The sequence below is a fragment of the Camelus bactrianus genome, chromosome 33 (genome assembly GCF_048773025.1).
Source record: "Camelus bactrianus isolate YW-2024 breed Bactrian camel chromosome 33, ASM4877302v1, whole genome shotgun sequence".
Lineage (NCBI taxonomy): Eukaryota > Metazoa > Chordata > Mammalia > Artiodactyla > Camelidae > Camelus > Camelus bactrianus.
The window spans coordinates 17,100,183-17,113,861 of record NC_133571.1 but is presented as its reverse complement, the minus strand read 5'-3'; the positions used below and the strand labels follow the sequence as shown (position 1 = coordinate 17,113,861).

Sequence of the window (13,679 nt, the reverse complement as noted above, 5' to 3'; positions counted from 1 at the left end):
GAGGGCCCAGGAAATGGGGATGTTCCTATTTCCCTCAGGGGCTTTCCTCCAATGCTGATTCCAGCCCTCCAGCTTGATGATTGTACTGGGCCACCTCAGAAGGCAGCAGCCATGGTGGAAGTGCTCCAAATCCTGTAGTACTAACATTTATCTTTGCTGTCTTTTCTCTTCAGAGAAGATGCTGAAGCCCCGAAAGCCCGCCTCGTGAAACCTCGCTCCTCTTCCTCGGGCTCTGGGAGCTCCCGCTCGGGCTCGGCCTCCACTCGCTCCACGGCCAACAGTGCCTCTCGCAGCCAGCGGACCCTGTCCACCGAGGCAGCGGCCCGGCCCGGGCTGGCCACCCACGCGTACAGCCTAGTGGGGCCGGGGGTGAGAGGTTCCGAACCAAAGAAAGTCCACCAGGCTACCCTGACCAAAGCAGAGACCACACCCAGCACGACCCCCGGCCAGAGCAGAGCCTTCCAAACTGTCTGAGTTCGAGTGGACTGGACACCGTGCTTTCCCAGGAGTCAGGATCTTAGGACTCTTCTAGTCCTGGAAGCTCATCACCAGCCACACAACCCCCTCGAACCAAATGAGAGGTCACTGAAGGAGCCGCGACCACTGCACGGAACAGATTCAAATGAGCACGTTCCTCGTGGGACACCAAACAAGGAGAAGGATGAGCTGATCATCTCCAAAAGGGCATCTCACTGTGCCTTTGGACCAGAGTGGGGGGGAAGGTGGGGGCCTAAACTGTGTATCTGTGGACCAGGACCTGCGGTGAGAAAGGCTGGCGAAAGGGGAAGAGAACACACTTAGAACTTCTCACTTGGGATGTTCTGTATCAGCACTTTGATTCACCATTGTCAAGAAGCAATGAGGTGTTGTTCATTAATTTTCTATGCATTTCTTCAAGCCAGTTGGATTACTGTGATTACTCAGAGTCAAGCAGAACACACAGCCTTATATTACACCTGTCTGCACCATGAGAAACTCCAAAAAAGGAAACAAGTCTTTTCTATCCTGACTTCATTCACCGTAAAGTTTGGATATTAATTTCAAGAGGAGTTGAAATAGTGGGAGATGGAGAAGAATGATTTTGTTTTTCCCACTCTATCCACTACTTATCTTATTATATTGAACCATAAAGGAACTAAAAATGGAGTCCAAAATGTGTGACAAAGGACTGAAAAACTTTCCATCTTAATGACATTCAGAGGGTCAATGACAAATATCAGAAATAAATGCTGGAATAATTGTGGATTGTCTCTCAAATGGATGTCTCTAAGGACTTCCCTGCTGGATCTCTCTGGAGCAAGAAAAGTCACTTAACAATGTCTTTAGAAAGAAGTCTTCTAGAGAAAAGAGACCTTTTAAGGATGCTGAAAGATCACCTGACGTAACCATCACAGCTCCTCTTTCTGAGAACGAATGCAATCAGAATGGCAAGACTGACTAAAGAGGAAGATCAGATCAATTTTCTCTGAATATATCAAGGAGTGACATCAGAGGTTCAGTTCTGCACCGAACTTGGAGCTTCCTCCATTTCTTTCATTTTAGGGGAGGGATGTGAATCTGGGACTTCTGTTGATTCTAGGCCTTACATTATCAAAAAGATCAGGGATTGCCAATATTATCCTGATGGCACTGCCACAGTCATTCCCTCCTGAGATGCTGAGACAGCGAGAAAGTCAGTATTTTCCCAGTTTAGTCTCTAAGGAAGCCGAGCTCTGGGCTGGAAGGAAAGGGAATTTACATTTAGGGACGAGATGAGGATAATTAGTGGGTGGCAGGAGAGATCCGGGTTAGTGCTTGTTGATATTGTTGCCATGTTGGAAAGAATTAGCGGAAATGATTCACCAGGAGAGCTCTCAGAAGAGCTGACTCATGGGAGAAGGTGTCTGAGAAATAAAAAGAAAGCAGCCTCCAATACAATAACTTGCCTTTCTAATAGTTTTGACTATTGTGCTAGTCAAATTCATCCTATGTCAAGAATGCCAAGCCCTAAACAAATGTCAAGAGATCACCACTGGTAGAGCAAAATGTTTATTATTAAAAGGGAAGCAGGCTATAGGAAAGAAAAAGTAGTGCTGAATATGGTGATGAAAGCCGTTTCTATAAAATGGTTATCAGGTGCTCAAAGAGAAAATGCTGATCTGGGATTTTGTCCCATTTCTCTGGTTTCCATGTCTACATCTAGTTCTCACATAGTGCAAATGCATTTCCTTCCAAAGTTCTTTAAGAAACAGGGATTTATCCTTGAGTGAAAGTTTCAGCTTGAGCTTTATCTTCCTCTAAAAAAAAAAAAGTTGGAAAGAGACATGGAGGCAGTATTGTAAAGAACGTCTGCCATTAGTTTAAGAGGGCTGGCGTATTTGGAATGCTTCTTACGCTAACACTGCCTCACTCTAAGATATCAACTCCTTACTTACTCCACTTTTTTATTCTTCTGGCAGTGTGGTATCCAGGCAACATACCACTTCTGCTATGTTATTCTGAGAATTCTCATTCCTAGAGTACCTGAGCCGAACAAGTACGCTATGCAGGCTGCAGCTGTACCACCACTAGCAATTTGCTCTCAGTATTTATTACCTTTGAACCTAAGGTTTCCTGCCTATGCCTCTGAAAGCAGGAGTCAGTCCCCTTTGCATGAAAAGGTATAGGTTATTTAAACGTGTTAGTTATTAGAAGACCAAAATAACAGTTGAATATTCAGATTATTTTGAAAATCTGTTCACTCTGGAAATCTACAAAAATGTCACAAAACAAATCAGTACCTGAAATCTGAGAAATTCTAGAAACTGAAGATCTTGAGGAGATAAGGTGCTGAAGTCTTAGCAATGACAGTGTGTCAAACTTTCAGATTCAGGTAAGACAGGCTCCCCGGCTTAAGATAAAGTGTACGCCATTACAGGTTTCAAACCACATTCCATTAACTTTGCAAGTCAAATAAATTCGATTCTTTAATATAAAACAAACAAGGATAAAATAAATGGTGGAAGAGAAAAAGTATTTGTAGGAAGAAGACAGAGATGGAATGATGGGGATGTTTAGACAGTAACTATTTTAATAAAATGCATACACTAAACTTAAACTGTCAAATAACCAAGTTGATGCCTCTGTTGTTACACTGTATAAAAACAATCTCAGAACTGCCATTGCAAAGACATATATAATTTTGCTTCATTTTTGGTGTTGTTTATATTTCAACTTTAATTTCTAAGTTGCCTTATAACTGGGATTCTGATCACAAAAATCAAATATTTATTACAGATGCATCTGTGTCAGCAACTTAAAAATAAATAAGTAAAGGTGATATGTAGGAGAGGCTGAAGCGTATATAACCTGCATTGGAAACTTGTTTATTAGCTTGCTGACAACTGAAGAACTCATACTGAATATGCGCTATTATTTACTGACTTCGGTCACAAATATACTGAGTACTTTTTTCTCACAAGGCAATATACTAAGTCATGCTGGACATACCAAGTGCGGACAAAGTTCACGACAGAGTTTCTGCCTTTAAGGACTTTATCAAAATAACATTTACCAAGCAAATATTTTATGTCAAGGTGAAGTGCCTACCAAAAAGTACACATTAAGGGGGTCAAGGAAATCTAAAAGGTAAACACTATGAGATTCAAATAAATCTGAAGACATTTCAGAATTAAATGAGGTAACAAATGCAAAGAAATCAGAACAGTGCTTGACATGTAACAAGCACAAGTTATGATGGTAATCATAACCCTATTCTCTAGTCAGAAACCTAGGCCTCAGACTCCTCCAATGCAGTCCCAGGCACCCCAACGTGAAACTGTGCACTTAAAGTGGAGACATTTATCATAATCTGAACCCCAAATATATAAACTCTGACTCATCCTAGTTAATAAGAACATAGTCCAAATTTTAGAATGCATTTTGAAAGAGATCAGAAACAAAGGTTATCTGTTCAGCTTTCTTTAATTACCATTAGGTGAGAGACCCCAAACCAGTGGATTTGGGCCCGTTCTATTTTCCACTGGTTCAATGGTTTAAATGTCGGTAGTTCAGAGCTTAGTTACAAAAGCAGCAAAATGCAGGGTGTAGTTCAGAGATTGTACTCGATAAACTGCGTGCGGAGAGGAAGACTGCAGATACTAAAGAAAACTGAAAGAAGCCTCTGGCGGCACACATCTTCCTCTTTCCGCAGTTCGAGATACACGTGTTGCCAGAAAGGAAATTACTAATAATCAAGACCAAAGAAAATGGAATCAAGAGCTAGGTTCCACTGTAGCTCAGGCAGCTGTCTCTCTTCCCACAAATAACATCTCTGAAAATCATTTTTCCCTAACCCAGGAATGAATGATAAATATCTCAGAGAATTGTTTTGATGATTGAATGGTATAACAAATGAAAGCACTCTGTACCCTGTGAAAACATCACATAAAATGAACTTCTTGGGAGCTGGGGAGAAGTTAGGTATTTATCTCGACGGACTCAAGCCCAAATTTCCCCTGAAAAGGCAAATAAAGAAAGAAAATCCTTTCTTCAAATATTCGAATCTGTCTCTAGGCTTTACTGACTTTGAAAAGGACAAGGTATCCTCGCATTTCTGACAGCCTTTCTCACAGTCTGCAGACCTAATTCCAACCACGCCACTAAAAGTTCTGTTAGGCAGTCTTAAAAAACCTTTTCACCTATCTATGCACACTCATCTACTAAATAAATAAGAATATTACCTGCCCTGCCTGTTTGAGTGAGAATATTGGAAAGCATCCCAGTTACTGAGACGAAAGGCCCTTAGAATGACAAGGATCCAAATAAATACCTGCCACCATGCACCACAATTTAAGATTCTAGATTCCGCTGTTTTGTGCACGCATTTCAAGGCGTCTCTGCCTGATCTCGTCCTTAGTTTTTGATGAAACTTAAGGTAGGAAAGATACTACCTCATGTTACTGAAAATAAGGAGCTCAGGAAGTCTAAACCAAGGACACAGGGCTACCGGAACCGACGTTCCTAACGCCTGGCTCACTTATAAGGGAAAAGCTAGGTACCTTTTTCTTTTTTTTTTAAGCAAATAACTGAGAAGTGCGGGGTCTGAGCGGGTGGAGGAGGGGGCGAGCCAAGAAGCCGAACCTATTCTAGGCGATGGGAGGCGGGGGGTGGCGGAGGCATCTGGGCTCCGAGAAGGGAGTTCAGCCAGTTATTTCGCCGAGGGTCGGGATACAAGATCGGATGCTGGGAAATAACAAGTCGGGCCCCTCCAACCTCTGCATCGGAGTCAGCCGGCTTCCACCTGCCAGAGTGGACTGAGGGTCTCGGGGGCCTGACCGGCTAACCTGTCGCATCCCGCGCAGAGGCGGGACCCCGAGGTGGCCTGGCAGCTCCTCCCACCCCCAGATCCGGGTGCCCCTAGCAGCATGTTATCTAGGAGCACCCCGTGGTCGGAACCTTCGCCCCCGGCGCTCGGGGTCAGCCCTGGACCAGAGCCACGCTGGCTACGAAATGTGGGTGTGTGGAGTCCGGGAGGGCCTAAAGGGCCGTCTACAAGGCCGGGGTGGGAGTCGGGGAGGAGAAATAACGACCCGGTGGGGGAGGGGCGCAAACAACCTTCGCGGCCATTTTGTCCTCGTTCCACTTCCGTCTTCTCTCCAGGGCTGCCGGGGCCGGACCCCTCCCTGCAGGCCCTGCGCTCTTCTTCTCCAGGTTCCGCATGAGCCGGATCTCGGCTCGCGCTGCCGTCATTGGCGGGTTCCACGTTGGCCCGCCCCCTTCCTCCCGCTCCTTCCGTCCCCTCCCGCCCGCGCTTTCTAGGAGCGCTTGCGCAGAGGCGGGCTCTCCCTTCCCCCCTCCCGGGTTGACTGAGGACTCCCGCGCGCGGGCTCCGTCGGCCCCACCCTCCCTTTCCCCGGGGCCGTTCGGAGAGAGGGGGCGACAATGAAAGTTCCAGAACGCTGCGGTGAGTGCGTCATCGCGAGGCGGGGCGAGCTGGGGCGGGAGGGAGAGGCCCCGTGAGGTAGAGCCAGGTTCGTCATTGGGGATTGTGGAGGTGGCCCCGCGCCCATTGGCCGGGACGCCATGATGGGCATCCGGCTGGGGCGGGCCCCTTCTGGAAGGTTCTGAAGCAGAGTATAAGAGACAGGGCGGCGGGCGGAAACCGGTCTCATTGAACGCGGCGGAACCTCTGTAGCTTGCTGTTTTTTTCCTCAAGCAGAGCTGGGCGCACGTATCAGGTGAGGTTTCTCGGAGCATGCACCCCCGTGCAGGCTGCGGGCATGTGCTGCGGCCGGACCTCTGAGCGTCTCGAGCAGGCTGGGTGTGGCGAGCTTTCTGCCCGGCGGGGTGTCTTTGTTCCCGAGGGGAGGCAATGGCCCCGATCTGCGGACAGGAGGGAGGAGCGGGGCGCGGAGGGCTGGGCGGTGACAGTGATTGCGAGCGAGCGGACGGGGACTGGGGCCGCACCCGCTTGCGGGGCGTGGTGCCAGCGCCTTAGAGACGGCCACTTAACTGTCTTCGTAGATGGGTGTTTCTTAAAAGACGAGGTTTTGCATGCGCCCGAATTGGGGGAGGGGGCTTCTGAGTGCTCACAGGCCGTGCTGTGTTGATCACAGTTGCAGGGAGGGGACCACGTGCTCTGCTATGGCGCAGACCCTTTTGGCAGGTGGCTTCTTGGGTCTGCGGCGGGCTCTGCGGTTGGCACGGCAACCTCGACTGCAGCATTTTCTGCCTGTTCTGGCCCTCCCACGTGGTTACTCCCGGCTAGGGCGGTGTTTCTAGGGCGAGGTGCTGAGTATCATTAGACCGAGCGGTCATACCCGATAGTGTCGATTTGGTAAATCTTCCCAAGGCCTTAATCGGCTTTTTGAACAACGGGCTTTTCTCTCCCTTTCTTAGCAACAATGTCGAAGGGACCTGCAGTTGGCATTGATCTTGGCACCACCTATTCCTGTGTGGGTGTCTTCCAGCACGGGAAAGTGGAGATAATTGCCAATGATCAGGGAAACCGAACCACCCCAAGCTATGTCGCTTTCACCGATACGGAAAGGTTGATCGGTGATGCTGCAAAGAACCAAGTTGCGATGAACCCCACCAACACGGTTTTTGGTAAGCCACTTAATTTTTAATCAGAGTATGGAACTTATTTAGGCAGCCTGTAATTTTAAACTTTAAAAAACTTGTCTTAAAAGTTAAACGTGAGGTGGCTGTGAAATTCTTGAATAGGAAAAGCTTTGAGGAAACGATGTTGCTTTTAAGGCTGGAAGATTTGTGATAGTTCGGGTATTCAGAAGTTGAATGAATCCACTTACTGTGAGTTAGGGTCTAAAGGCGTTTGGTCTTGGAAAGGTGGGCTAGGTTCTTAATGGACGGATGAAGTGTAACGGAATTCAAGGTGTAATGATGGTATCTAATGCTTTTTAAAGATGCCAAACGTCTCATTGGGCGAAGATTTGATGATGCTGTTGTCCAATCTGATATGAAACATTGGCCCTTCATGGTGGTGAATGACGCAGGCAGGCCTAAAGTCCAAGTAGAATACAAGGGAGAGACAAAAAGCTTCTATCCAGAGGAGGTGTCATCCATGGTTTTGACAAAGATGAAGGAAATTGCAGAAGCCTACCTTGGGAAGGTGAGTACTTACACAATACTGCAGGGGGAGGAGGCAGGCAGAGATTGCAGTTAGGTACCAGGTTTCTTGGTATGTGGGGTTTGGCTGACCTAAGAATAAATAGCTAAGATGATCAAGGGTGATAAAAACCAGAATGTCTTTGAGGCTGTATCTTTGTGTGCTTAAGTAGATACTATTGTGGGACTGATGAAATTTCTAATTGCAATGAGGTTTCAATTTGTTTTCTTTTCCCTAGACTGTTACCAATGCTGTGGTCACAGTACCCGCTTACTTCAATGACTCTCAGCGTCAGGCGACCAAAGATGCTGGAACTATTGCTGGTCTCAATGTACTTAGAATCATCAATGAGCCAACTGCTGCTGCTATTGCTTATGGCTTAGACAAAAAGGTATGTACCATTTTTGATGTATCTGAGGCCAGATTGGTTTAAATTAGAAATAGGTAAGAGTAAATTTGTGTTTTAATTGCAGGTTGGAGCTGAAAGAAATGTGCTGATCTTTGACTTGGGTGGTGGCACTTTTGATGTGTCAATCCTCACTATTGAGGATGGAATCTTTGAGGTCAAGTCTACTGCCGGAGATACCCATTTAGGTGGAGAGGACTTTGACAACCGAATGGTCAACCATTTTATTGCAGAGTTCAAGCGGAAGCACAAGAAGGACATCAGCGAGAACAAGAGGGCTGTCCGTCGCCTCCGCACTGCTTGTGAGCGTGCTAAGCGCACTCTCTCTTCCAGCACCCAGGCCAGTATTGAGATTGATTCCCTCTATGAAGGAATCGACTTTTATACCTCTATTACCCGTGCCCGATTTGAAGAATTAAATGCTGACCTTTTCCGTGGCACCCTGGACCCTGTGGAGAAAGCTCTTCGGGATGCGAAACTGGACAAATCACAGATCCATGACATCGTCTTGGTGGGAGGCTCAACTCGTATACCCAAGATTCAGAAACTTCTGCAGGACTTCTTCAATGGGAAAGAACTGAATAAGAGCATCAACCCTGATGAGGCTGTTGCTTATGGTGCAGGTAATTTCTCAACCCTAGTGTAACAGTCAGGAGGCCTGAACTCATTCGCTATGATGAATGATTTTTAAACATTCGTAGTTTCCACCAAAAGCTAAGCTAATGATGGCACAACTTCCTTGGATGTCTGAGCGATTCGTGGTTGCTAATTTTACATAATGAGTTTAGTACTGTTTTTTTTTTAAAAACTATTTTCTTTTAATCTAGCTGTCCAGGCAGCCATTTTATCTGGAGACAAATCTGAAAATGTTCAAGACTTGCTGCTATTGGATGTCACTCCTCTTTCCCTTGGAATCGAAACTGCGGGTGGAGTCATGACTGTCCTCATCAAGCGCAATACCACCATCCCCACTAAGCAGACGCAGACCTTCACCACCTACTCTGACAACCAGCCTGGTGTGCTCATTCAGGTATGTTTCTGTGCTGGTTTGGCCTGGCCTACTGCGGTCCTATAAAGCTGGAGAAGACGTGTTCCGCTGTGATGACTGATTCCAAAACCATTCGTAGTTTCCACCAGAAATCTCATGTTGGTCAGTTCCTTCCTTGGATGTCTGAGCGATCAGTCTTGCCTAACGAAGCTTATGCAAATCTAAGCTAACAGGGTAACCTTTCTGATTTGTCAGTAATTTCTGTTTCCTATCAAGGTTTATGAAGGTGAGCGTGCCATGACCAAGGATAACAACCTGCTTGGCAAGTTTGAACTCACAGGCATTCCTCCTGCCCCCCGTGGCGTTCCTCAGATTGAAGTCACTTTCGATATTGATGCCAATGGCATCCTTAATGTGTCTGCTGTGGATAAGAGCACAGGGAAGGAGAACAAAATTACCATCACAAACGACAAGGGTAAGTTACTGTTCTGAGTGTGGCACTGCTATCTGGTCTTGAGAGAACACTTTACAGATGTTTCTACTGGCCCAAGTGTGTTTCAGGAGGTTGCTTGTGGAGTTGTAGGATGACAGGGTGCAGGACTGCAGATATTCAGTCTTAAAGGTGTAGCTAAAGGATTTATTATTTCACAGGCCGTTTGAGCAAGGAAGACATAGAGCGCATGGTCCAGGAAGCCGAGAAGTACAAAGCTGAAGATGAGAAGCAGCGGGACAAGGTGTCTTCAAAGAATTCACTTGAATCCTATGCTTTCAACATGAAAGCTACTGTTGAAGATGAAAAACTTCAAGGCAAGATCAATGATGAAGACAAACAGAAGATTCTTGATAAGTGTAATGAAATAATCAACTGGCTTGATAAGAACCAGGTTTGTAATTTCTGTTGCTAGAAATTTGAGGGTGTAGGGTTGGGTGCAGAGCTTTTAGCAAAGTCTAATTTTAACGGTCACAGTGATGAATGGTCCAAAACATTCGCGGTTTCCACCAGAACTCCAGATGTTGGCAGTTTCCTTCCTTGGATGTCTGAGTGACCCAAGATTTTACATGTAACTTAAATGTGACAGGTTTTTGTGTCTAGTGTCAGATTGCATCAGGCTTGACTCTTTATTTGAAGAATTCTGTGGCAATAAAATTTTTTTTTTCTCTCAGACTGCAGAGAAGGAGGAATTTGAACATCAACAGAAGGAGCTGGAAAAAGTCTGCAACCCAATCATTACCAAGCTGTACCAGAGTGCAGGAGGCATGCCCGGCGGGATGCCAGGAGGCATGCCTGGGGGCTTCCCTGGCGGTGGAGCACCTCCATCTGGTGGTGCCTCCTCTGGGCCCACCATCGAAGAGGTTGATTAAGCAGACCTCATAGGTTTAGCATTGTTCCACACACAACATTGAAGGACCCAAATTTGTAGCAAATTCCATGGCAGTTTTAAAGTTGAGCTGCTATAGTAAATAACTGGGCATTCTTGATACTTGAATATGGAAAATGTGCACAGGGAAAGGAAGTAACATTGCACTTTATAAGCACTGTATTGTAAGTGGAAAATGCAATGTCTTAAATAAAACTATTTAAAATTGGCACAATATATAATTGTCTGACTCTGTTTATAGGGGCAGTAGGCTTTTGAGGTTGCATTTCCTTTGGGCTTACGGTGTCTGGGTTGTAAATTAAAAGGTTTTAATTTTAAGGTAAATTCATTGAGTGTTATCTGGGCTTGGTAAGAGTACTAGCTTTAAAATGTATAAACTGGAGATAGTTTATGCTTTCCAGTGCTTGATAAGCTGTTGAGAAGTGTTAGATTGGGAGGGAATACCCCGAATGTTTTGAGTCTGGCTTAGTAAAAACATTTTGAATCTAACGCGTTTTGAAGGCTCAAAAGAGGTTGGGTTTGAGGCATATTAGAACAAGGAAACAAGTCAGAGGAAGTAACAACCTGAGGGTTGGTGACTGTTCAGGCAAGCTCTTTTAAAGGCTGGGTGCTTAACATGCTGTAAAGGTGAGCCCTTTACTCCGAGATAACAAACTAAGACAATTGGCTATGATTAAAATCAGAAATCTATGCTCTGTGTAGACATGAACTAAAGGCTGGGGAAGGCAGAAGGTAAACCAAGCCTAGTTACACTGGGCTGCCTTTAAGAATGGTGGTTTTTAGGAGCAAATGCCTTTATTGGAATTTTGTTTATTAGGGTATTGGTATGTTTCAGCTGACAGAAAATCAAGTCTCAGCAGCAAAGGTACTCCACCTTTGAATCCTTTTTTAAAGTCACTTTTTCCATGATGGGCCTCTAAAACTCGGGCCTAAAAGGAAACGATTTAAAGAATTATTTGTGAGGTGTGAGTGCCAGCCTGCCCCCTGGTGGTCAGTTGAGAAGAATCTCAATCTTGGGACAGTGGGGTATCTCAGGTCATGGTTTCATGGTTTAGGCTCACAGGGAGGCCCAGCCTTAAGTTGCCTTCAGCCCTCCTTCCATCACCTTTGTGGACTGGTTGGTTCTTGGGTAATCCAGCTACCATAGGTTATACTTGGGCTTCGTAAGTAGGTCATCAGTAACCATGAAGGCATTTCTAGATGCCCAAGACACTGTCATTAAACAGCTGAAGTGAACTTTGTCCTAGGTGGTCAATGCATACCACTGACAAAATAGTGCTTTAGGTGTTTGACAACTTAAAGCATCATACCTGATTTGTACTTTTGTTTTCCCATGTTTTCTTCAAGGGCCACAAATGAAAAGTGTATAGTTTGGTTTTTTTCCACCTTTGTTTTTGGTGACGAAGAATCTGACCTAGGTTTTAGTTTTCTTTGCTACATCCTTAATGAGCTGGAGCAAGTGATTTAAGACAACTTACAGCTAAGAAGGAAATTTTTTACATACAGATCTCTGAAATGTGGAATTTTGGTAAGAAAATTGTAGACATTAAATGTGATGAGTGGAAGACAGCACAAGACCTAGCCCAGCTGAAGGTTATCAAAGGAGTTATTACTACAAATTGTTTAACAATAAGAAAAACTACACAAATTCCATCAGTGAGACTGAAAGATAAGGTGTGATACTTAAATGAGAATGCATTGCTGGGCCTGTGTAATAGGAAATCGGGGTTTGGGAAGAGTGTAGGAATTAGGTTTTCTCAGTATTAATCTGAAAAGGATGCAGATGAGGACACAGATTCACAGGGGTTGAGTATATTACACAGTGGTGGAGGGGAGCGAGGCATTTGAATTTGGGGTACACTTTGTTCCAAAATACATTTGCTGCCATGTCCCAGCGTAGTAAACTGAAGCACCAACTCATCTCTGCAGAGTGTCTGGGATTCACGTTTACTGACGCACATGCAGTTATGTACTTGGTCCCAATGTTCTTGGGGTAATTCTGAGTTCACTGTACATTGGATTTTTTTAGTCCTTTGGGTATTCAAATTTGACCATTTGCAAGACTAAGCAATCTGGGGATTTGAGGATCCCAATGACAAGTCAATTTTCGTCTTAAATTTTGCCTTATTTTAAGTAGATTCCTGCTGTGGGCTAAGCCCTGACTATAGGAGAACAAGATGACAGTTACAAAATGGTCTTGTGGGGAAACGCTGGCAATAAGCAGTGTAACTTGGTTTATTAGAGCTTGGAGGAGGATGCAGAGAAAATGGGCGTAAGAACAGCATTAACAACTTGCCATTCAGTTTGGGATTAAGTGGCTTCTGCTGGTCTTGCCTTACTTGATTATCCTAACAACCTCGTGAGAGGAAAGATGGTTGGGCGGTCCGGCTGTGCATGCAGAAGTGTATATAGGGCAGCAAAAGCACTTTATTTCTGTGTGGGTTATTGTAACAAGGTTGTGGTTATAAGAGAATGTCTTGGCCCTAGATGCCTGATGCTTAAATTTTGCACCGGGCACCATTGGATTGCGAAGAGGGAGCAAAAAGTTCACTGTCCCTCAATCTCCATGTCCAACTTTCAAGTGTTACATTCTGGTTTCAGCTGAACTTAATTAGCTTGTTTTACTCAACACTAGTTGTACTTTTAAACTACCGAGGGAATAGTTTTTGTCTTTAAAACCACAGCAATATGTTTACTCTCAACAACACTACAGTATTTATGTACTTAAAATGCACTATAAAGAAAACAGTGATGCCTGCAAACAGTCCTTTGCTCAAGCAATCTTGAGTACCTACAGTATACGTTAAGAGGAAAAATCGCCTTTGGGGTGCTCTTAAGGTGGAATGGAGAGATTGGTGGACATAAATAGGAAAGAAAGGCTGAGAATTTTTTTTCTGTGGTCTATGTATGGATGTAAGGACATCTTTATCCACTAGATGGCAGTAAGCCATTTAGAAAACTTCCAGGGTAGCTGGGGAGGCTGCTGGAAAGCTTTCACTAAGGTTTGTGCTTTTTCTTTGTTTCACAAGTTGCCTACCTGGAAGCACAGCGAAGCTGAGGAAGGAAGTCAGCCCCAAATACATTCACTCTCCAGGCAAAGCAGCCCAGCTGAGTAAGTTGAGCAGGTGCTCTGCTTGGGGGTATGGCTTTGAGTAGAGATTTTAGGGTACTTGGGGCAGACGGGTTAGATACATAGAGAGCTTGAAACGAGGGAAGAAAGATGAATCTGCATGGGAAGAGAAAATACTCTTTTAATAAAAATTAAAAATGCGCTTCAAAAGACACCACCATGAAAGTGAAGACAACCCACAGAACTGG

At 45.0% G+C, this 13,679-nt stretch overlaps 2 protein-coding genes and 2 non-coding genes across 5 annotated transcripts in view; all 4 read left to right on the top strand.

Annotated features, from left to right (window-relative positions):
* Positions 1–3,168, top strand: part of CLMP (CXADR like cell adhesion molecule) — a 77,819-nt gene extending 74,651 nt beyond the window's left edge. The window contains exon 8 of the mRNA XM_074356981.1: positions 174–3,168. Within this exon, the coding sequence (XP_074213082.1) occupies positions 174–474 (301 nt within the window). The 3' untranslated portion in view covers positions 475–3,168. The remainder of the gene's footprint in view (positions 1–173) is intronic.
* A 2,718-nt stretch (positions 3,169–5,886) lies between these two features.
* HSPA8 (heat shock protein family A (Hsp70) member 8) lies at positions 5,887–10,582 on the top strand. 2 transcript variants are annotated; one of them, XM_045504514.2, is made up of 9 exons: positions 5,887–5,923; positions 6,859–7,068; positions 7,386–7,591; positions 7,827–7,979; positions 8,062–8,617; positions 8,822–9,024; positions 9,259–9,457; positions 9,634–9,866; positions 10,147–10,582. In XM_045504514.2, the coding sequence occupies exons 1-9, from the start codon at positions 5,902–5,904 to the stop codon at positions 10,342–10,344; spliced, it is 1,980 nt and encodes a 659-aa protein (XP_045360470.2). In that variant the 5' UTR covers positions 5,887–5,901; the 3' UTR covers positions 10,345–10,582. The 2 variants fall into 2 exon arrangements, with proteins under 2 accessions (XP_045360470.2, XP_074213081.1); XM_074356980.1 differs by lacking the exon at positions 5,887–5,923 and adding an exon at positions 6,040–6,197.
* LOC123611934 (small nucleolar RNA SNORD14) lies at positions 8,663–8,749 on the top strand. The gene has a single exon (XR_006719051.1). It is a non-coding gene; the product is annotated as a small nucleolar RNA SNORD14 (small nucleolar RNA).
* LOC123611935 (small nucleolar RNA SNORD14) lies at positions 9,944–10,028 on the top strand. The gene has a single exon (XR_006719052.1). It is a non-coding gene; the product is annotated as a small nucleolar RNA SNORD14 (small nucleolar RNA).
* Positions 10,583–13,679: the final 3,097 nt, after the last annotated feature.